Source organism: Gymnoscopelus braueri, assembly GCF_963280865.1.
Source record: "Gymnoscopelus braueri genome assembly, chromosome: 16".
Taxonomy (NCBI): Eukaryota; Metazoa; Chordata; class Actinopteri; order Myctophiformes; family Myctophidae; genus Gymnoscopelus; species Gymnoscopelus braueri.
This window is the reverse complement of record NC_137616.1, coordinates 2,915,380-2,932,208: the sequence shown is the minus strand read 5'-3', so window position 1 is coordinate 2,932,208 and position 16,829 is coordinate 2,915,380. Positions and strand designations below refer to the sequence as shown.

The following is a 16,829-nucleotide window of genomic DNA, read 5'->3' as shown; positions in this document are numbered from 1 at the left end:
TGAGTGCATGAGCACCAGGCTTTATAGGGGAGGGGATAATCAGTGACTACCTACACCTGTGTAATTGGGGCGTGGACCCAGAAGCCTGCATGGAGACAGGTCTCCCTGTTACACATATCATAATGCTTCTATGGATTTAGTTTTTGATTAATTGAATATTTGAGAAGCACTTTTACTGATAATTTAACAATTCTTATACATTTTGTTTCATAATCAACTATCAATTATCAAGTCAGTGTCATACACGAGTAGCCAAAATAGAAGATTTTTTTGTATTAACATTGATTATCAGTTATGTTTTATAATGGATTAAATCGTTTAGTTCAATTAATGTATGTTTTATAATATATATATATATATATATATATTTTTTTTTTTTCTTCTTTTTTTTTTCTTTTTTTTAATATTATATTGGATTCAGAAATCAGAGAAAGAGGTACTGAAGCCAAAACAGTATGAGAACCTCTGAAATAAATCATCGACACAGGAAACAACAACTCTGAAGAAAACTTGACCCGAATGAAGTAAAAATGGAATAGAATGAAATCTTGGAGTCAACTTTATTTATTTTTAATTAAAAGACAGAATACAACAAATAATATACATTAAAAGATTACTACAAGCCTTTATCTACAACTATATACAAAGAGAAGTAACACAGTTGAACATTGTTTTTATAGAATGAATAGAATCAATGTTTTCATATGCAAAGGTGATTCTGCACGAGGAGAGGCTAAAGGGCCGTCCACATCAATAATGATAACTATGAAGATAACTATAATTGAATATAAATATAATATCTATAAAGAAAACTATAATGACAATGATCATCCACACTGATGAAAGTGGAGGGGAAAAAGTCCTGTCAAAATGTTAAACATGATGGCTTGTAAATTGGCATTGATTGTTGTTATAGTTATAGTCAGGACGTCTAGGGATGCAGGAGCGTCCGAAATATTATATTACATTTCCTGAATGACGTCAGCATGTAGTTATTATCACCTCCTTTCCAAAGGAAAGTTGGGAAGTCGGAAGGAGCATGTGCTTAAAGGAGTTTCACAATATTACTAATTCACCATCAGCAGTCAGCTCCACATTCAGCATTAATACAATCATTAGCATAAATTACCCTAAAACAAAAATGTTATCTAGGTAAGCGAACAACAACAGCAAAGAGAGGAAAAACCAAAGCAAAAAATAAAAAATAAAATAAAGCATTCCTGTCTACAGCGTCTCTGGTTTCTCCAACCAAAACCCTGACAAATCCATCCAAGCTGCTTGTTATTGACTCCTCATGGTCCAATACCACCAAATCCCTATTTTATATAGCTACCAATAATAATACACATTATATTGCATTAAAGGAGTAGTTCACCCAAACAATACTTATTTCCATATCAATTACACACCCCATGAAGCATTGAATTAATGGGGAAAACATATTTTTTGTCGCATTCCTAAGCCAATAATTTGATGACTGCCGGCCTAGTGTGTAGAAAATGTACACAAAAAATAAATAAAAATAACGGTTCTGTATGATTGGTTGGGACAGTCTACTGCCCTCCACCAGATTGTTTTTGTTGTTGTTGTTGTTGTTCTGTAATGCAGAACATTTTATAATGTACATTCTACATTGTAAAATGTATACTGATTGAGTGGGCAACACACATGTCTGGGTGTGGTGAGCTCATCCTGCGTCTGTCAGCCCCTCTCACACCCACACTACACTGAGTACAGTATGATTCACAATGCCTTATCGCATTGGTTCTCAAAGTGGGGTCCTTGGGGAGGGGGTCCCCAGCAAAATTAGTTAATATAGCATCACAATATTGAAATTGAAAGTTGAAAACAAATTTTAACCACTTTAAACATATTTTATACCATGGCTATTCAAAAATAGCATATACAAGCTCATAGCTATGAGTTTGTAGATCTGCTATTTTTGAAAAATCGCTGGCACAAAACATTTTTGAGATGGGGTACGACGACAACGACGACCCCCCCATCACAAAAATGGGGCGTCTGACACCTCAGACCCCGATCGGAAGATTATTCGTGCCAGGGACCCCCAAAAGAGAAGATTCAAAATTGGGGTTGTTGAAATTAAAAAGGTTGAGAGCCCCTGGTTAATTTAACCTTAAATGAAGTCCTTGTTTATCAGCAGAGGCTGCATAGCACACAATCTGTTTTAATGAGTTCAGATATTATGATCCAGTTTGTGTGTAAGATTCATAATATCAAAGTGAATATAATAAATACAACTCTGATGCTTCCATGCTGTTCTTCTCTTCACCATGTTTTTTTGCATCTTCATTTATCATCCTGGAAATAAACAACATACAATACAAATCACTGAAGTCGGCCAGAAACCTTTCCATTTCCAAAACTATTACTTTTCAAGAAATGCAAAAAAAATGTGTTCCAATGTAGTTACTATTTAAGCTTTTGTTAATAATTCATATTTATTCAATATTTATAAATACACACACACTTAACCACTTTCACGTAAATAATTTTTCAAACATGGTAAGAATAGCAGATCTATAAGCTGTAGATCGGCTATGTTTGCTACTTTTGTGTGCCACTGTAGTATGACAAAGTAGGGCATTGATTTACAATTTTTTTTTTTTTTATGTTGACATATGGAGATACTAGGTTTCTGCCCGACAGTACTGAAATGTAAACACTGTAACCCAGATACACTGACTGTCATTGTATAAGATATTTGCAGTTTCTATATAACTTCTGAGGTCACAGCATAAACACACAGCTAGACATGGCAGCATCAGCTCTTTGGTAGTGAAATAAAACAGTATCTTACCAAGAGACGTTCCTGGTTTGACCTGAGCATAAACGGTATCTTCAGTTTGCTCTGGAGCTGGTGATTCTGTGAATGGAAAATAATACACAGAACATGTTAGCAGAAAGTATAAATAGTGCATGTTAATTCACATTATGTTGATTTTCTGTCTAATTGCACATCTTAACATTTAACCACATGAGGCTGTGTCTGCTTGTCTTTTCAGCGCTGGCTGTGTTTTCTAGTTGTTTCAATGCAACATATTCATTGATAAAATAATCCTAGGATATTGTGATTGCTCTTATAGGTTATATTGCTCTTTCTTATCCTATTATAATAGGTGGATATGTATTTTACCTACCTTTATAATTCTATTATACTGTATGTGGATACCTCATCTACCTTTCTTATTGTTGGCTTTGGCTTTGTTTTGGTAGTTCACTTGGGCGTAGGTTAGATCTGGTTCTATTGCTCCTTCTACAACACACACACACACACGCACGCACACACACAGACGCATGCACACGCACAACATTTTTAATTACTGCACTTTCACTGTTGAATTTATATCATATATTCCAAATGTGACAGGAAAATGCAGTGAATTGACGCTCTGCACTTTAGGCCACGTGTCCACGGGCCTTTTTTTCTCAACTAAAAACGCCAAGGTGCTCGCCTAACAGCGCTTCTAGGCGTCCGATTCGTTAATATTTTAGCTTTCGTCAGGCAGGGAAAAGCGCTGCATGCGGACACGCCGACAGCAAGATAAATGCCGAGCGCAACGCCAAGCTGCTGGAGTTTACAAAAACGCGGTGCTCCCGTTATAAACAATTAAAAACATGCTCAGGAAAAAAACATCTTTTGGTGGGCATGGTGCCTTACAATACCTCTCTTATTGTTGGCTTTGGCTTTGTTTTGGTAGATAACCTGGGCGTAGGTGACATCTGGTTCTCCTGCTCCTTCTGTAACACACACACACACACACACACACACACACACACACACACACACACACACACACACACACACACACACAGTCAGAGAATAGTATTAGCAGTATTAGTATTAGCAGTATATAGATAGAGACAGACAGATAGACATAAATATTTCTAGCATAGAGTGCATTAAGTTGGAGTGTCTTATTGACCATATCGACCAGGAACGAGGGTGTCAATCCCTTCTTCAATGCACTAGACTAGACCACTGGGAGATGGATTGCTGAGGTGAAGCGCAACACCTTCCATCAGCTCCCAATACTTACTGTTGTACAACACGTCTTAGTTACCAAGCCGTGATACTCAAGAGGTGCCTGGGATCGAACCCACGACCGTGTGCTCCAAAGGTTGAGAGCTCTGAATAAATCAACTGAATGTTCATAGAAGGTTATACATAATACACGATGAAGACGACCTAGTCTTCACCAATACAAAGACTTTCAAGTGGATCAGCAGGATTCTCTGTAGAGGAAACTATACCTAAATGTTTTATGTATTTACAATTTATTGTGAACCCACTCGTACCAAGTGTGAACTGTGTTAACAATCACCACTCTACATTCCATAACCTCCATCTTTATCATATTTCAACAATCAATAATCACGAATCAATAAGTTTTTATTTGTCACTCATACCAGGTACAAGCAGCGATTTCATGTTCATACATGTTGTGTTTATTTGTTTTGTTTGCCCACCCTTCTTCTTGCTGATATTCTTTAGTTCAATCTGTGAATATGTCACGTCACTGGACTCAGCTGCATTCTTATCTGAAAGACAGAACATAGACATCAGTAAATTAAATTACAAATGCATTTATTATCCACCATCTCTGCAATTCTGTAAAATGTGTTACCTCTTTGAAAATCCACATTTTCAGTCAATTGAGGGCCTTGACAACTTATTAGGGCCCGAGCACTGCACAGTATTGCGGAGCCCTATTGAAACTGCAATGATTATTATTCTTCCCGATAATGAATCGTGTTTTTGAGGGGCAAAGCGTACTCCAAAAGTTGCGCAACTTTGTACACACATACAAATCTGTACATACCTGTATCATGTCCCGACTTACAAAAAAGTCTCTTGAAGCCATGACCTTGTCCTAAACCCAGCAGGAAGTGGGCCATTTTGAATTTATAGTGCCGTTTTTGTACATTTCACGCCATTGTCACGGGTTGTACTTTAACAAACTCCTCCTAGGCGGATTGTCAAATTTGCTCAGAGTATGAAAAGTTATCAAAAGCTTGAGTTTCCTTAAAACTGTGTGTCCGTGGCGAAGTGTCAAACTTCAACGCCAAACAGGAAGTGAAAATAGTCGATCTACAGTTCTTATTGGCTGGGCTTTAAACAGCCATAATTCCGGTTCCTAGCATGGTAAACCTCCGAAACTTTCTAGGTGCACTTAGATGGCCAATAGGGACAGGCTGTAATCGCTTAAGCTATGGAGCCTAACTTTTCAGCTGATTGCCACACTGACTTGTATCGTGGACAGAGCTGCGAGGGCCTGGTCATCGCTGCAGCTTTACTTAAAATTATATTTGCTTGTGTTGCCTGGTTTTATAGCTACCGATTGATTGATTGATTGATTCATTCATTCATTAATTCATTGAAGCCTCATTCTCAAAGCAGAAACATCAGTGCTGGGGCTAGTGATCAGCTGATACTGTATCTGAGTGAGTGAGTGAGTGAGTGGGTGGTTGAAAGGCTAACCATGCTGAAGTGGGGCATGCACATTGTCTGGTCTTCCTCTCTGGTTGGTCCTCTGGTCTGCTGAGTTTTGATTGGCTCCCTGGGACTCTACAGATCTATTTCAAGATCAGCACAAAGTAGTAAAGAAAACAGGATCTACTGTGGTCATGCCATTTCAAGTGTGAAGTGAGACAGACAGGGCTGACCCTTCATAGATGTTAGCCCACAAATTAGTTCTTGGAGTCTTGGTGAATATAGTTTTAGATAGTCAAGATACACAAGTGTGTGTGTGTGTGTGTGTGTGTGTGTGTGTGTGTGTGTGTGTGTGTGTGTGTGTGTGTGTGTGTGTGTGTGTGTGTGTGTGTGTGTGTGTGTGTGTGTGGGGCAGTCCGGTGCTTACGCAGCCAACTAAAAACAATCACTGTTTAAAATCACTGTTGAATCCAACAGCAGTAATATTCCACACAGCAGTCAGTGGAATATTACCTAGAGACAGATAGTTGAACATACCTGACACATGGACCTGTAATAAAAGAGTAAAATATGTTAACCCTTGCATTGAGTTAGAAAACTGCATCCACTTGTGGTGTTAGCGGGTCAAATTTGACCCGTGATTTAAATCAGCCCAAAATACTCAAAAAATAAGTATTTTAGTTTTTTTCTCCCACCTCATAGCTGACTTGTAATGCATTCATATCCATGTAAACACTTTTTAAAATATTATGTTGGGTTAGGGCTAGGGTTTCATCTTTCAATATATCTCGTTTTCTATTATACAAATGTTAAAATTCATTCATTAAATTTCCTATAATGAAGGCAATGGATAATGATGTTATCTAGCTATAATAGAATAATTAAGAATAATAATTAGAACACACTTCCAAAAAAGAAATGTAAAAAAAATACTCCGAAATGACCCGTATACCATAGAAGGTAAAAAGTCATTTATTTTTCATAAATTCAAACTTTATTTTACTCCTGATAGCAAATGCTAATTGAGGACAAGTCTCTCTCACTCTCAAACATGTAAACATTGAATATTGACAATTTGGGGGGAATTGAGCCACACTTCTCTGCCGGGTGATTTCGGACCCTAACACCACAAGTGTCACTTTTTTTTGAGACCATCAGAATTAATTAAAATGATGATAAATAATTTTGTTGCGTTAAAATGGCTATTTCTGAGGATATCATGAAGCCTCGTTCCAATAAAGAAATGTAAAGGGTACTTTTTACCTATTCAAACTTGAAAACGGGTCAAAAAAGACCCTAACATAATGGAAGGGTTAAATGGTGTTTTACACTGAAAGCCAGTCCTCTGCTGTTCAATGTCACAACATACCGTAGGAGGGATTTTATTTAAAATATATAATCAATATGTGAGTGTTTCTCACCTTTAGATTTTCTGTATTGACACAGCAGGAGCAGCAGGATGGCCAGTACAAGAAGAACAAGAAGTCCTACAATCAGACCCGCCACATATCCAGACACTGAAGGTTGAGACAGTATGATAGCAAAGAAAATAGCATTTTAATTACCTTTCAAATACACATTTAGCTACAGAACTGCTTCAAGAACAATGTAACTAAGATATTGACTTGGCATTTCCTGGTAGCTGTGATTGTTCTACTTTTTGAGGGACTTATTTACATATACAGTACATAATATACAGGACGTACTGTACAGTATGTGCTCACGCACGTACGCACGCACAGGGTTACTAATCCAACCAGGTCATTACTGTAAGCATGAGAAGTAGAGAGTAAACTAGAAAAGTGTACTCCTGGAAGTGCATAACTCTGCAGACTAGGACTGTAAGTCATGTGTCGCAGTCATCAGAGCCCGAGGAAGCTGGAAGGATAGCATTTCTACAACATACTTTATACGCATTTGTAGGCAGAAGTGAAAGCGCTTTTGGAAGGTGCTCTACAGAGTGTGCAAGCAAATTATGACATTGAAATTAGCTGTGCACATACAGACGACGGACACGGTCACTTTGCGTGAACATATGGGTGAACATTTGGGTGAACATTGCTTTATTTGATCTGTTATGTATCAGCAATTGACTGCACACAGAAACACTGCTAAATATTGTAAGTTACTGCGCCTGTCTAGTCCCTAAGTGTTAGTTTATAGTCCTATAACTGTATATGTGTATATACGTTTTTATTATTGTCATTCTATTCTAATTTCTTTTTTGCTTTAATATATTTTTCGTTATATGCAGCACAATCTGCATGACAAGTCCCAAAAACATGTCACTGCTTGTGCCAGTAAGTGACAAATACAACTTCTTAAATCTTGATTCTTGGAAAAACATAATCTTTGCCCCCCGGCCCTGAGATAATTACTCACCACCAGGTGTGTTCAAGGTGAGAGCATCACTGTACTCGGTGTAGTAAACTGGGTCTCCTCTCCCTCCTCTGCACCTGTAGACTCCACCCTCTGACACACTGATTGATCCATGATCAGAGTATTGAACAGCATCTTGCATGATCTGTGAGTCTTTGTTAATTTCGTACCAGTACAATTTCCATCCAGATGAGCCCTCCACAGAGCAGTTTAGAGTAACACTGCCCCCTACTGGTATGGTTGTTTGGTCAGCTTTCGGTGTGGCCTTGGGTTTTTCTGTTGTTCAGATTAGGAGGAAAAACTTAAAACTAGAGAATAAACTTCTCGGAACTGTGGATTTGCTGAAAGTTACACTGAATACTGTATATAGACTTTCAGTCATAAATACACTGGCTCAGTAGGAATAGCATTTGGCTAGAATATACTTTTAACACATATAACAGTTTTTGCATTTTTGGGGTGGGGGGTATTTCTTATGAAAGTAGAGAATCTAAGCAATACAATTAGACATTCCTTATTTAGACTAACTCAATGCTTTTGTAAAGTACAGCTCTGAATAGCAAGCATTTGTCATAATCTCACTCTTCAAATATGCTTTTCTCAGAGTATAGAATACTATCCCAAGAATACGCGCCTGAATAACGGAGCACCAGAGAGCGCGTGCCCCCCCCCCCCCCCCCCCCCCCCCCCACACTACCATTGACAGTTGCCGGGCTCCCGGTTTAGTCCGAATATCACTGTCTGCGCATGTTGCCAAGTCTGCTTGTTAGGTGATACATTGGGACATGTATTCATAGACCTGGTTGCTTGTCTAGTGTGATTTGACTTTGGCTAGTATAGTGCTTGGCAACGTGTCGTCACCAAGGGGGCGTGGCATATTAGCTGCAGACATACTGGTGGGGGTCAATGTTAAGTCAACCTGTTTATCCCCCACCAAGATGTCCGCCGCTCCAAATGACAGTTGTTGATGCGCCCTTCAGTATTTTTTGCTACGCACTATAGCCAGAAAACAAAAGAGCATTTTGAAGCAAGCACTCGCTTGCTGAAGCACTTCTCAAGGCCACGCTATTGTTGTCTACCTTATTTTCAAGTGATGTAAAGTCATGCACTTGCACATACCTTGTGCAGGACATTGAGTAAACCAAAACTTTGAGTATATCCACTTTTGCATATGATATATGACTCGTGAATATAGCACCTGTGTGTGTTATTGATGATAACTGTCATGTCTCTATCTACTCTTTAGCATTACAACCTCCAGAGTGTCTGTCTGTCTGTCTGTCTGTCTGTCTGTCTGTCTGTCTGTCTGTCTGTCTGTCTGTCTGTCTGTCTGTCTGTCTGTCTGTCTGTCTGTCTGTCTGTCTGTCTGTCTGTCTGTCTGTCTGTCTGTCTGTCTCTCTCTCTCTCTCTCTCTCTCTCTCTCTCTCTCTCTCTCTCTCTCTCTCTCTCTCTCTCTCTCTCTCTCTCTCTCTCTCTCTCTCTCTCTCTCTCTTATACAGTGTAACGGTATACAGAGTACAACTCTGCACATACCTTTAGCAGACACGGTGATGGTATTGCTGAGTTTGGACCATTGTTTGTCATCTTTGCGTTCACCTGCACACTCGTATTCACCACTGGGGTTTTCAGGACGACCTAAAATGTATTCAGATTCCCCCATGGAAGACTTTTTATCCTTCCACCATGTGTACGTCCAGTCAGAGGCACTTCCTTGAATCGTACAATTCAGAATAAGAGTCTCTCCAATGAAAATCTCAGGCCAGTCATGGTGTATGTCGAGTACAGGAAAAGGAGCATCTATAGAACACACAGACACACACGCACGCGCACGCGCACGCGCACGCACACGCACACGCACACGCACACACACACACACACACACACAGTTAACTTGAGTGATACTTTATTGATAATAAATTCATCCTCTGTATTTAACTCACCCTCCTAACCTTTGTAGAGTAGCCAATTGTGTTTTTCAATTTTTTTTCCAAAATGTTGTCGTAGTCAAGTAATCCTCCCCACACATATTTCTGTATTACCACTACAGCAGTGGTAATACAGAAATATGTGTGGGGAGGGGACAACAGCTGTGCCTGTTCATTATTTCCTGTGATGTACATGCAATAATACCACCTTTCTCGCCCGGCTTCCCTCTCCGAACACGACCAATTGACGCTTGACAAAGCCGGATGCCTTAGATGGATTCAAACCCCAGAAAATGCAGTGGTGGCCAGGTACTTTAACCCTGCACTGCCCGAGGGCCCTGAACAACCACAGAGCAGCATCTGGACACCAGATCCAACTCTAAAATGTGCCTTGTTCAAGAGCACTGGCAAGTGAATGTCTCTAGCATGTAGTTGTTTTTATGTAGGAGAAAACAATACACAGAGGCAGTTATGAGGCATTTTAACAATTTCTGTACACTTTTTTGAAAACAATCTTCCTCCTAGTATAACCATAATACCTGATGATTATGTTTTAGTGGGGGGGAAATCACTGAAAAGCAAGGCACCCCGTCTTTAAATATGGTCGAAACGTCCCGATTGTACGAAGACAAGAACCGGAATAAGACCCAAAATGTATGGAAAACCAATAAGAAAGAGCAACTTCTCCGACGTGGAAAGTTTCCCACGCCTCACCGTCCAACCCGTCTGTCATCTCCGCGGCCTCACACACACAGCACATTGTCATGAATGGGATACTTTTTGTGTATTCATTTAACCCATTATTACCGAGCAGTGCACAGTGTGCGCTCGAGTTACACTGCTGTTTTACAGAATAAAGCAGTCATGTATCCCCTGTGAGTCACGGGGCGCCGTGACACCACGTTTATAATTCATAATCTGAACGTTCATGGAGTGATTGATGAAATGGCTGGTGTGTGGTGGGATGGTTTCCTGTATGTGATCTCCCACTGAGGTCCCGGTGGCCCAAACCCACAGCGTGAAGATCACCTGCGCACAGGCACAGGTTTTTATCCTTAACCCAGCTTGCACATAACTCCAGAGGACATAGCTACTGTATATACGTTTGGAGACCTCACTCTCCATGAAATTATTGCAGTGACTCCCACAAATCCTCTTGCATAGCGTTTGTATAGCCAAGGTCTGAGCCAGATCTGCAATCTGAATCACTGTTAATTAAAGCACTTGTTTAAATGGGTGAATGATTAAGCAACTAACTTATAACTTAGCAAATATGTTAGATTGTTTTCATTGCTTCATTTTAATTGCTTGTCATTGGCACTTGGACATTTGTATAGTCTATGTATGCCTTTATAAAATGTTAAATCTTCACAGGGATTATTTATTAGTGTGTTAGATATACATTTTGGAGTGGATACATGTGTCTAGTATTGTTAGACTGTCAAATTGTTAGACAATGCTGCACCACATGTCTAAGATGTAAAACATTTGCGTACACGTCCTGGAGACCTGACGTGAGATTTGAGTGGGCCGTACGCTCAAGTCAAAGTGACGATGGAATGATAAATCCTGAAAGTTACGGTGATCTCGGTGTACAACGTTTTTCAGTCTGAGCAAGTTTGATAAATGAGGGCCATTGTCTAACAGTGTGGACTAGCCTCCACATTGTTGGCTAGTCTGCACTCTCGCATCGCATCGCTGTACCACACATATAGAAACCAAACTTCACTGTTAGCTCAATCTCAATGGCCCCGATTCACTAAGCAATTTACAACAATATTTTGATCTTACCGGCATTTAAGACAATTCCTACACTAGCAGTCAGATTCATTAATGTTTTTCATTCATGTTTTTTTGTCTGTGATTTGAGCGTAAAGTCCGACCATTCTCAAGTCAGCCCAGAGGCTGTCTTACCAGGGATCAAAGCTGTGCGTATGTCATAGAATGCTTTATTCTTCATGCAAAATCAATTACAACAGTGCCAAGCCTCAAATAAAATATGTATGCTGCAAACATTTGTCAACACATATATATACAAAATAAAAATGTAGATTCCACCGCTTTTTATTTATTTTTAGGTCCCTCAGTGTGTTTGCCAGCGGGCCATCTCAGCCAAAAAAAAAAAGAAAAAAAAAAAAAGTCTATCATGGCTTAATGTCACTGCGGAGGCGCAGACACATGTCCGCACGGTATTAATTTATAATACTGTAGGCTACTGTATATTGATCACATGAACGCCACACACAACAGCCTAATACATCTTACCATCCGATGAGGAAACTATAGTGGATGAAAGCTGTGTCCAGAAGATCCATTCCCCATTCCGACGTAGGACATTGATATATTAATCCAAAATTAACTAATTTAATCAATAAGTAGGCCTAATCAATAAGCTCTGGTCCATAATCGGATAGCAGCGTTCCACTTGTATGCTGGATTTTCATTTACCTTGTTAAAGGTGAGCAATGTTCATTAGAAAAGGCTTGTATAATATCCTTTCCATGTTTTATTAGCCTTTTATTTGGTCATTTGTCTGTGTTTTGAGCGTGAGGTGCGCTTGTAAACGTCTTTATTCCCCTTACACATGAAAGCATTTATTACTTGATCCATCGTGCGATCGAAGGACTCGCTTCCAGACAGAACAGTTGTACAAGTTGTCAAGGCGATGCGACGCCGCATCTGTTATGTTTAGACGAGAGACGCACCAGAGAACTTGCACCAGCTTTGCCAGATGTTGTGAGAGAAATAAGCAACCAGATCTAGGAAAACAAGCCCAAAAGAAGCAACTATGGCACTAGGCCATTATGAGCACTTTAATTAAACCTGTATACGTTGAAATTATATAGGCTACTGCTTATTTCTCTCACAACATCTGGCAACGCTGGTGCAAGTTCTCTGGTGCGTCTCTCGTCTAAACATAATAGATGCGGCGTCGCATCGCCTTGACTTGTACAACTGTTCTGTCTGGAAGCGAGTCCTTCGATCGCACGATGGATCAAGTAATGCTCTCATGCTCTCATGTGTAAGGAGAATAAAGAAGTTTACAAGGTTTAACCCCATGACCAAATAAAAGGCTAATGAAACATGGAAAGGATATTATATAAGCCTTTTCTAATGAACATTGCTCACCTTTACTGAGGTAAAAATATGATGAAATCCAGCTACGCTGCTATCCGATAATGGACCAGAGCTTATTGATTACTTATTGATTAAATTAGTTAATTTTGGATTAATATATCACTGTCCTACGTTGGAATGGGGAATGGATCTTCTGGACACAGCTTTCATCCACTATAGTTTCCTCATCAGATGGTAAGATCTATTAGGCTATTGTGTGTGGTGTTCATGTGATCAATATACAGTAGCCTACAGTATTATAAATTAATACCGCGCGGGTCTGCGCCTCCGCACTGACATTCAGGCATGCATGATAGTCCATTTTCATTATTACGTGACACTTTGGCTGAGATGGCCCGCTTGCCCGAATCTGGAAAACACACTGAGGGACCTAATAATTCAGCTCTAAATGCAACTAATATCCTACAAAATAAATAAAAAGTGGTGGTATCTGCATCAAGTCTATATTATGCATAGGCTACAAGCAATTCATCGTTTGACATATGTTTTATTTTTTATATATGTGTTGACAAAAGTTGGCCACATACATATTTTATTTGAGGTTTGCCACTGTTGTAATTGATTTTGGCATGAAGAATAAAGCATTCTAAAGACATTTGATCCCTGGTAAGACAGCCTCGGAGCTGACTTGAGAACGTGGGCACCTCACGCTCAAAACACAGACAAAAAAACATTAATGAATCTGACTGCTAGTGTAGGAATTGTCTTAAATGCCGGTAAGATCAAAATACGGTCGTAAGTTGCTTAGTGAATCGGGGCCAATGTAACTAAGATAACCGCTTTTTTAGGACAGATTTTGCTAGTCTGTGAACTTTACATTCTAGGACTAGCTGAGTAGCACTGTGCAGTGTGTCACCAAGACACTGACTCACACAGCTGATGAGAGCTGTTGGCTACATTTCTAATCAGTGGTGGATTAATATTTATATTGTGCTAAGGCTATTCTCAAAACTTTAATTTGAGAACTGCTAGGTGTGCTGTCATGCTCATTTAAGCATGGCTGGAGAGACATTACGAGAGACATATGGATTGCTTGGTCAGATTTACCTGTTGTATAATTAAAATCAATCAGTGAGTTTATAACAGGGGTGGCGGGTAATGCCACCCCTGTCTACTACAATTATTTGAAAACTTTAGTTACTAGTTACTTTGTAGATTGTTATTGTTATTACAAAACATATATTAACCTCTTCAGCCCCCCCTGTATACTGTATACTTTGGCTATTTGAAATGAGCAGATCTACATCTGCTATTCTCAAAGGACTTTAATACAATTTATACATTTGAAAACTTGTGAAATGGGACATTCTGCACAATGAGTACTTTTACTTTTGGTACTTTCAGTATATGTTGATGCCGATACTTGTGTACTTTTACTCAAATACATTTTGAATACCGGACTTGTACTTGTAACAGAGTATATCTATATTGCGGTATTAAAACTTTTACTTAAGTGTAACATAATATGAGTAGTAGTACTTCTTCCATCACTGTGGTTAAATCAATTAATTTTATTTAATGGTCAGTCATTTCATCCTGGTGCTGTCGGTCAAATATTAGCCTTCTCAAACGTCACACTATGGATTATAATATAAATGTATAGTTTGTATATAACTCACCAGAGACAGAGATATCAACTTGGTTGCTGTATTGTGTGTAGTATGTTGGGTCTCCTCTCCCTCCTCGACACCAGTAGATTCCACTCTCTGAGACTCTGGTGGGAATGAATTTGTAGGTTGTCTGTTTTGTCACATTCTTCACTGGTTTAGAGTCCATGTAGTTTTTGTACCAGTAGATGTTCCATGAAGCTGTATTGTCTTCCACAGTGCAGGTGAGGGTCACTCGGTTTGATGTCAGTACACTTTTTCTGTCTGATTTCAGTGTAGTTTTTGGTTTATCTGTTATATATGAAAGATACATAGATTAGAACTGTGCAACTATTGCGTCTCAGTGTTTCTCTAACTGCTAAAAAAAAAATATATATATATATATATATATATACATATTACACAAAGAAATACAAACTTAGGAAAAATGGGTAGCCTACATTAACACACACGTGCGCACACATCAATGAAACACACATAGAAAAGAAATAGAAACCTAGTAAAAATTGGGTCTAGTAAAAATGTATTAAAACAAAATAAACACACTTTCCCACCTCCTTGATACAGGATATATTAATCTATTCATGGGTACAGAACCATTATTAATCTTGTTAGTAAAGCTAATAGAGCTAGATGTTTCAATCCCTGTGGTGACATTGATATATGAGTGCTGTAAAGTATCTTAAACATAATGTCAGTGATGATTAAGTAAGATGATATGACTCACCTGATACAATCAAAGTGACGTTATTGCTTTTTTTTCCAACCCCTTGAGCTTGTGTATGGTGACCGATACAATGGTATTCACCACTTTGGCGTGGCTGTGGTTGAACTTCAAAATAATTCTGACCAGAGGAGCTGAAAAAGGAACCATCTCTGTAGAAGAAATAGCCCCAGGCATCCACCTCTCCTTCTCTCATGTTACATTTGAATGTAACAGTCTCTCCAGCAAATGTCGGGTTGGGTTTCACGGTCAGAACAGCCTGTAGTCTCCCTACACAAACACACAAGTAGAATTAAACCAAATGCTACAAACAATCTCTCAGTCACTAAATCACAGAAACAAGTAAGCTGACTAGAAGTACAAACATGATAGTAGAAAACTGACATACATATACTTTATGTAATAATTGAGAGGATGAAGTGCAGGTGTAAATATTAGATATTACATTAATTCTCACCTTGACTGAGTCCATAATCCTCACCTTGACTGAGTCCATAGGAGAGGAAGCTGCTCACCACTGAGAAATGTGATGAAACATTATCAAGCTAAGCATAAATATCTGCATTACATTTTTTCCTAATTAACACCATCATAGACAGCTGACTCAAGTTCAATCAGAACAAATAAACAATAACTTAAAGGGGTGTTTGACTTTAAAACACTTCTGGGGTCATTTTAACATCTATACTCAGGCTTTTGTGTGCACCGGCCAGACAGTTTTTTAGAAAAATCCCATTAATTATACATGAATTACTGTATACTATCGAAGTAGACACTAGATGGTGTCTCTATACTGTATAGTTGCATCATCACTGCTGTACTTTTAACTTATTTTTATTTGTATTGCTTATAGTAATTTCAAATGATAAATCTATAGCAAGGTGAAAACATTGGTCAAGATCCTAAAAGAATACAATGTACATTCCACTGACATAATTTGATGTATTCAAACTAAGCAGCCTAACTTTAACAAAATGTTAAGTAAAGCCATATATTCTTTCACAGAATATTCAAATACTAGTTCAATAGACCTGCTAGTAATAATATTGATATAATAGACCTTCTATTAATGATATAAATATACTCACAAAGAAGAATGCAGGGAAGTGTGTACCCCATCGTGGTGAACGGCTCTGAACAACCTTATATTTCCTGTTCACTGTGAAACTCAGAGAGAGAGAGAGAGAGAGAGAGAGAGAGAGAGAGAGAGAGAGAGAGAGAGAGAGAGAGAGAGAGAGAGAATAGAGTTGTGACATGTTTTCGTAACTTCTTCTTTAGTACGTCAATTCAGATCTGCTCTTCCTTCCTCTTTTTTGGAACAGATTTAGAAGTGAGCCTTACCCCTTATCCCTAAACTTAATAAAGAAACCTTGAACATTACAAAATGTCTTTGGCCTACAAATACATAAACTTGCGTCAGTGCAATGAATGGAGGAGTCTGATTTCACCTTCCCAGAGTAAAACGTATTTGGTACTAAACCCAATATACTTCTAATATCTGATAATATCTAATAATCTGATCCTGATAGCATTGTTGCGGACGCATGCGCAATTGCACACAACAGACAAATACTTAAACGATCGCCCCAAAACACAGTCGC

At 38.8% G+C, this 16,829-nt stretch overlaps 1 protein-coding gene across 1 annotated transcript in view; it reads right to left on the bottom strand.

The window, feature by feature from the left end:
- Positions 1 to 2,248: 2,248 nt before the first annotated feature.
- The window catches only part of LOC308103689 (uncharacterized protein), a 31,222-nt gene continuing 16,641 nt past the window's right edge, over positions 2,249 to 16,829 (bottom strand). Inside the window, exons 10-13 of the mRNA XM_080453811.1 lie at positions 3,688 to 3,762; positions 3,203 to 3,277; positions 2,822 to 2,887; positions 2,249 to 2,322 (exon numbers count right to left, since the gene is read on the bottom strand). Coding sequence (XP_080309937.1) covers positions 2,318 to 2,322; positions 2,822 to 2,887; positions 3,203 to 3,277; positions 3,688 to 3,762 — 221 coding nt within the window. The 3' untranslated portion in view covers positions 2,249 to 2,317. The remainder of the gene's footprint in view (positions 2,323 to 2,821; positions 2,888 to 3,202; positions 3,278 to 3,687; positions 3,763 to 16,829) is intronic.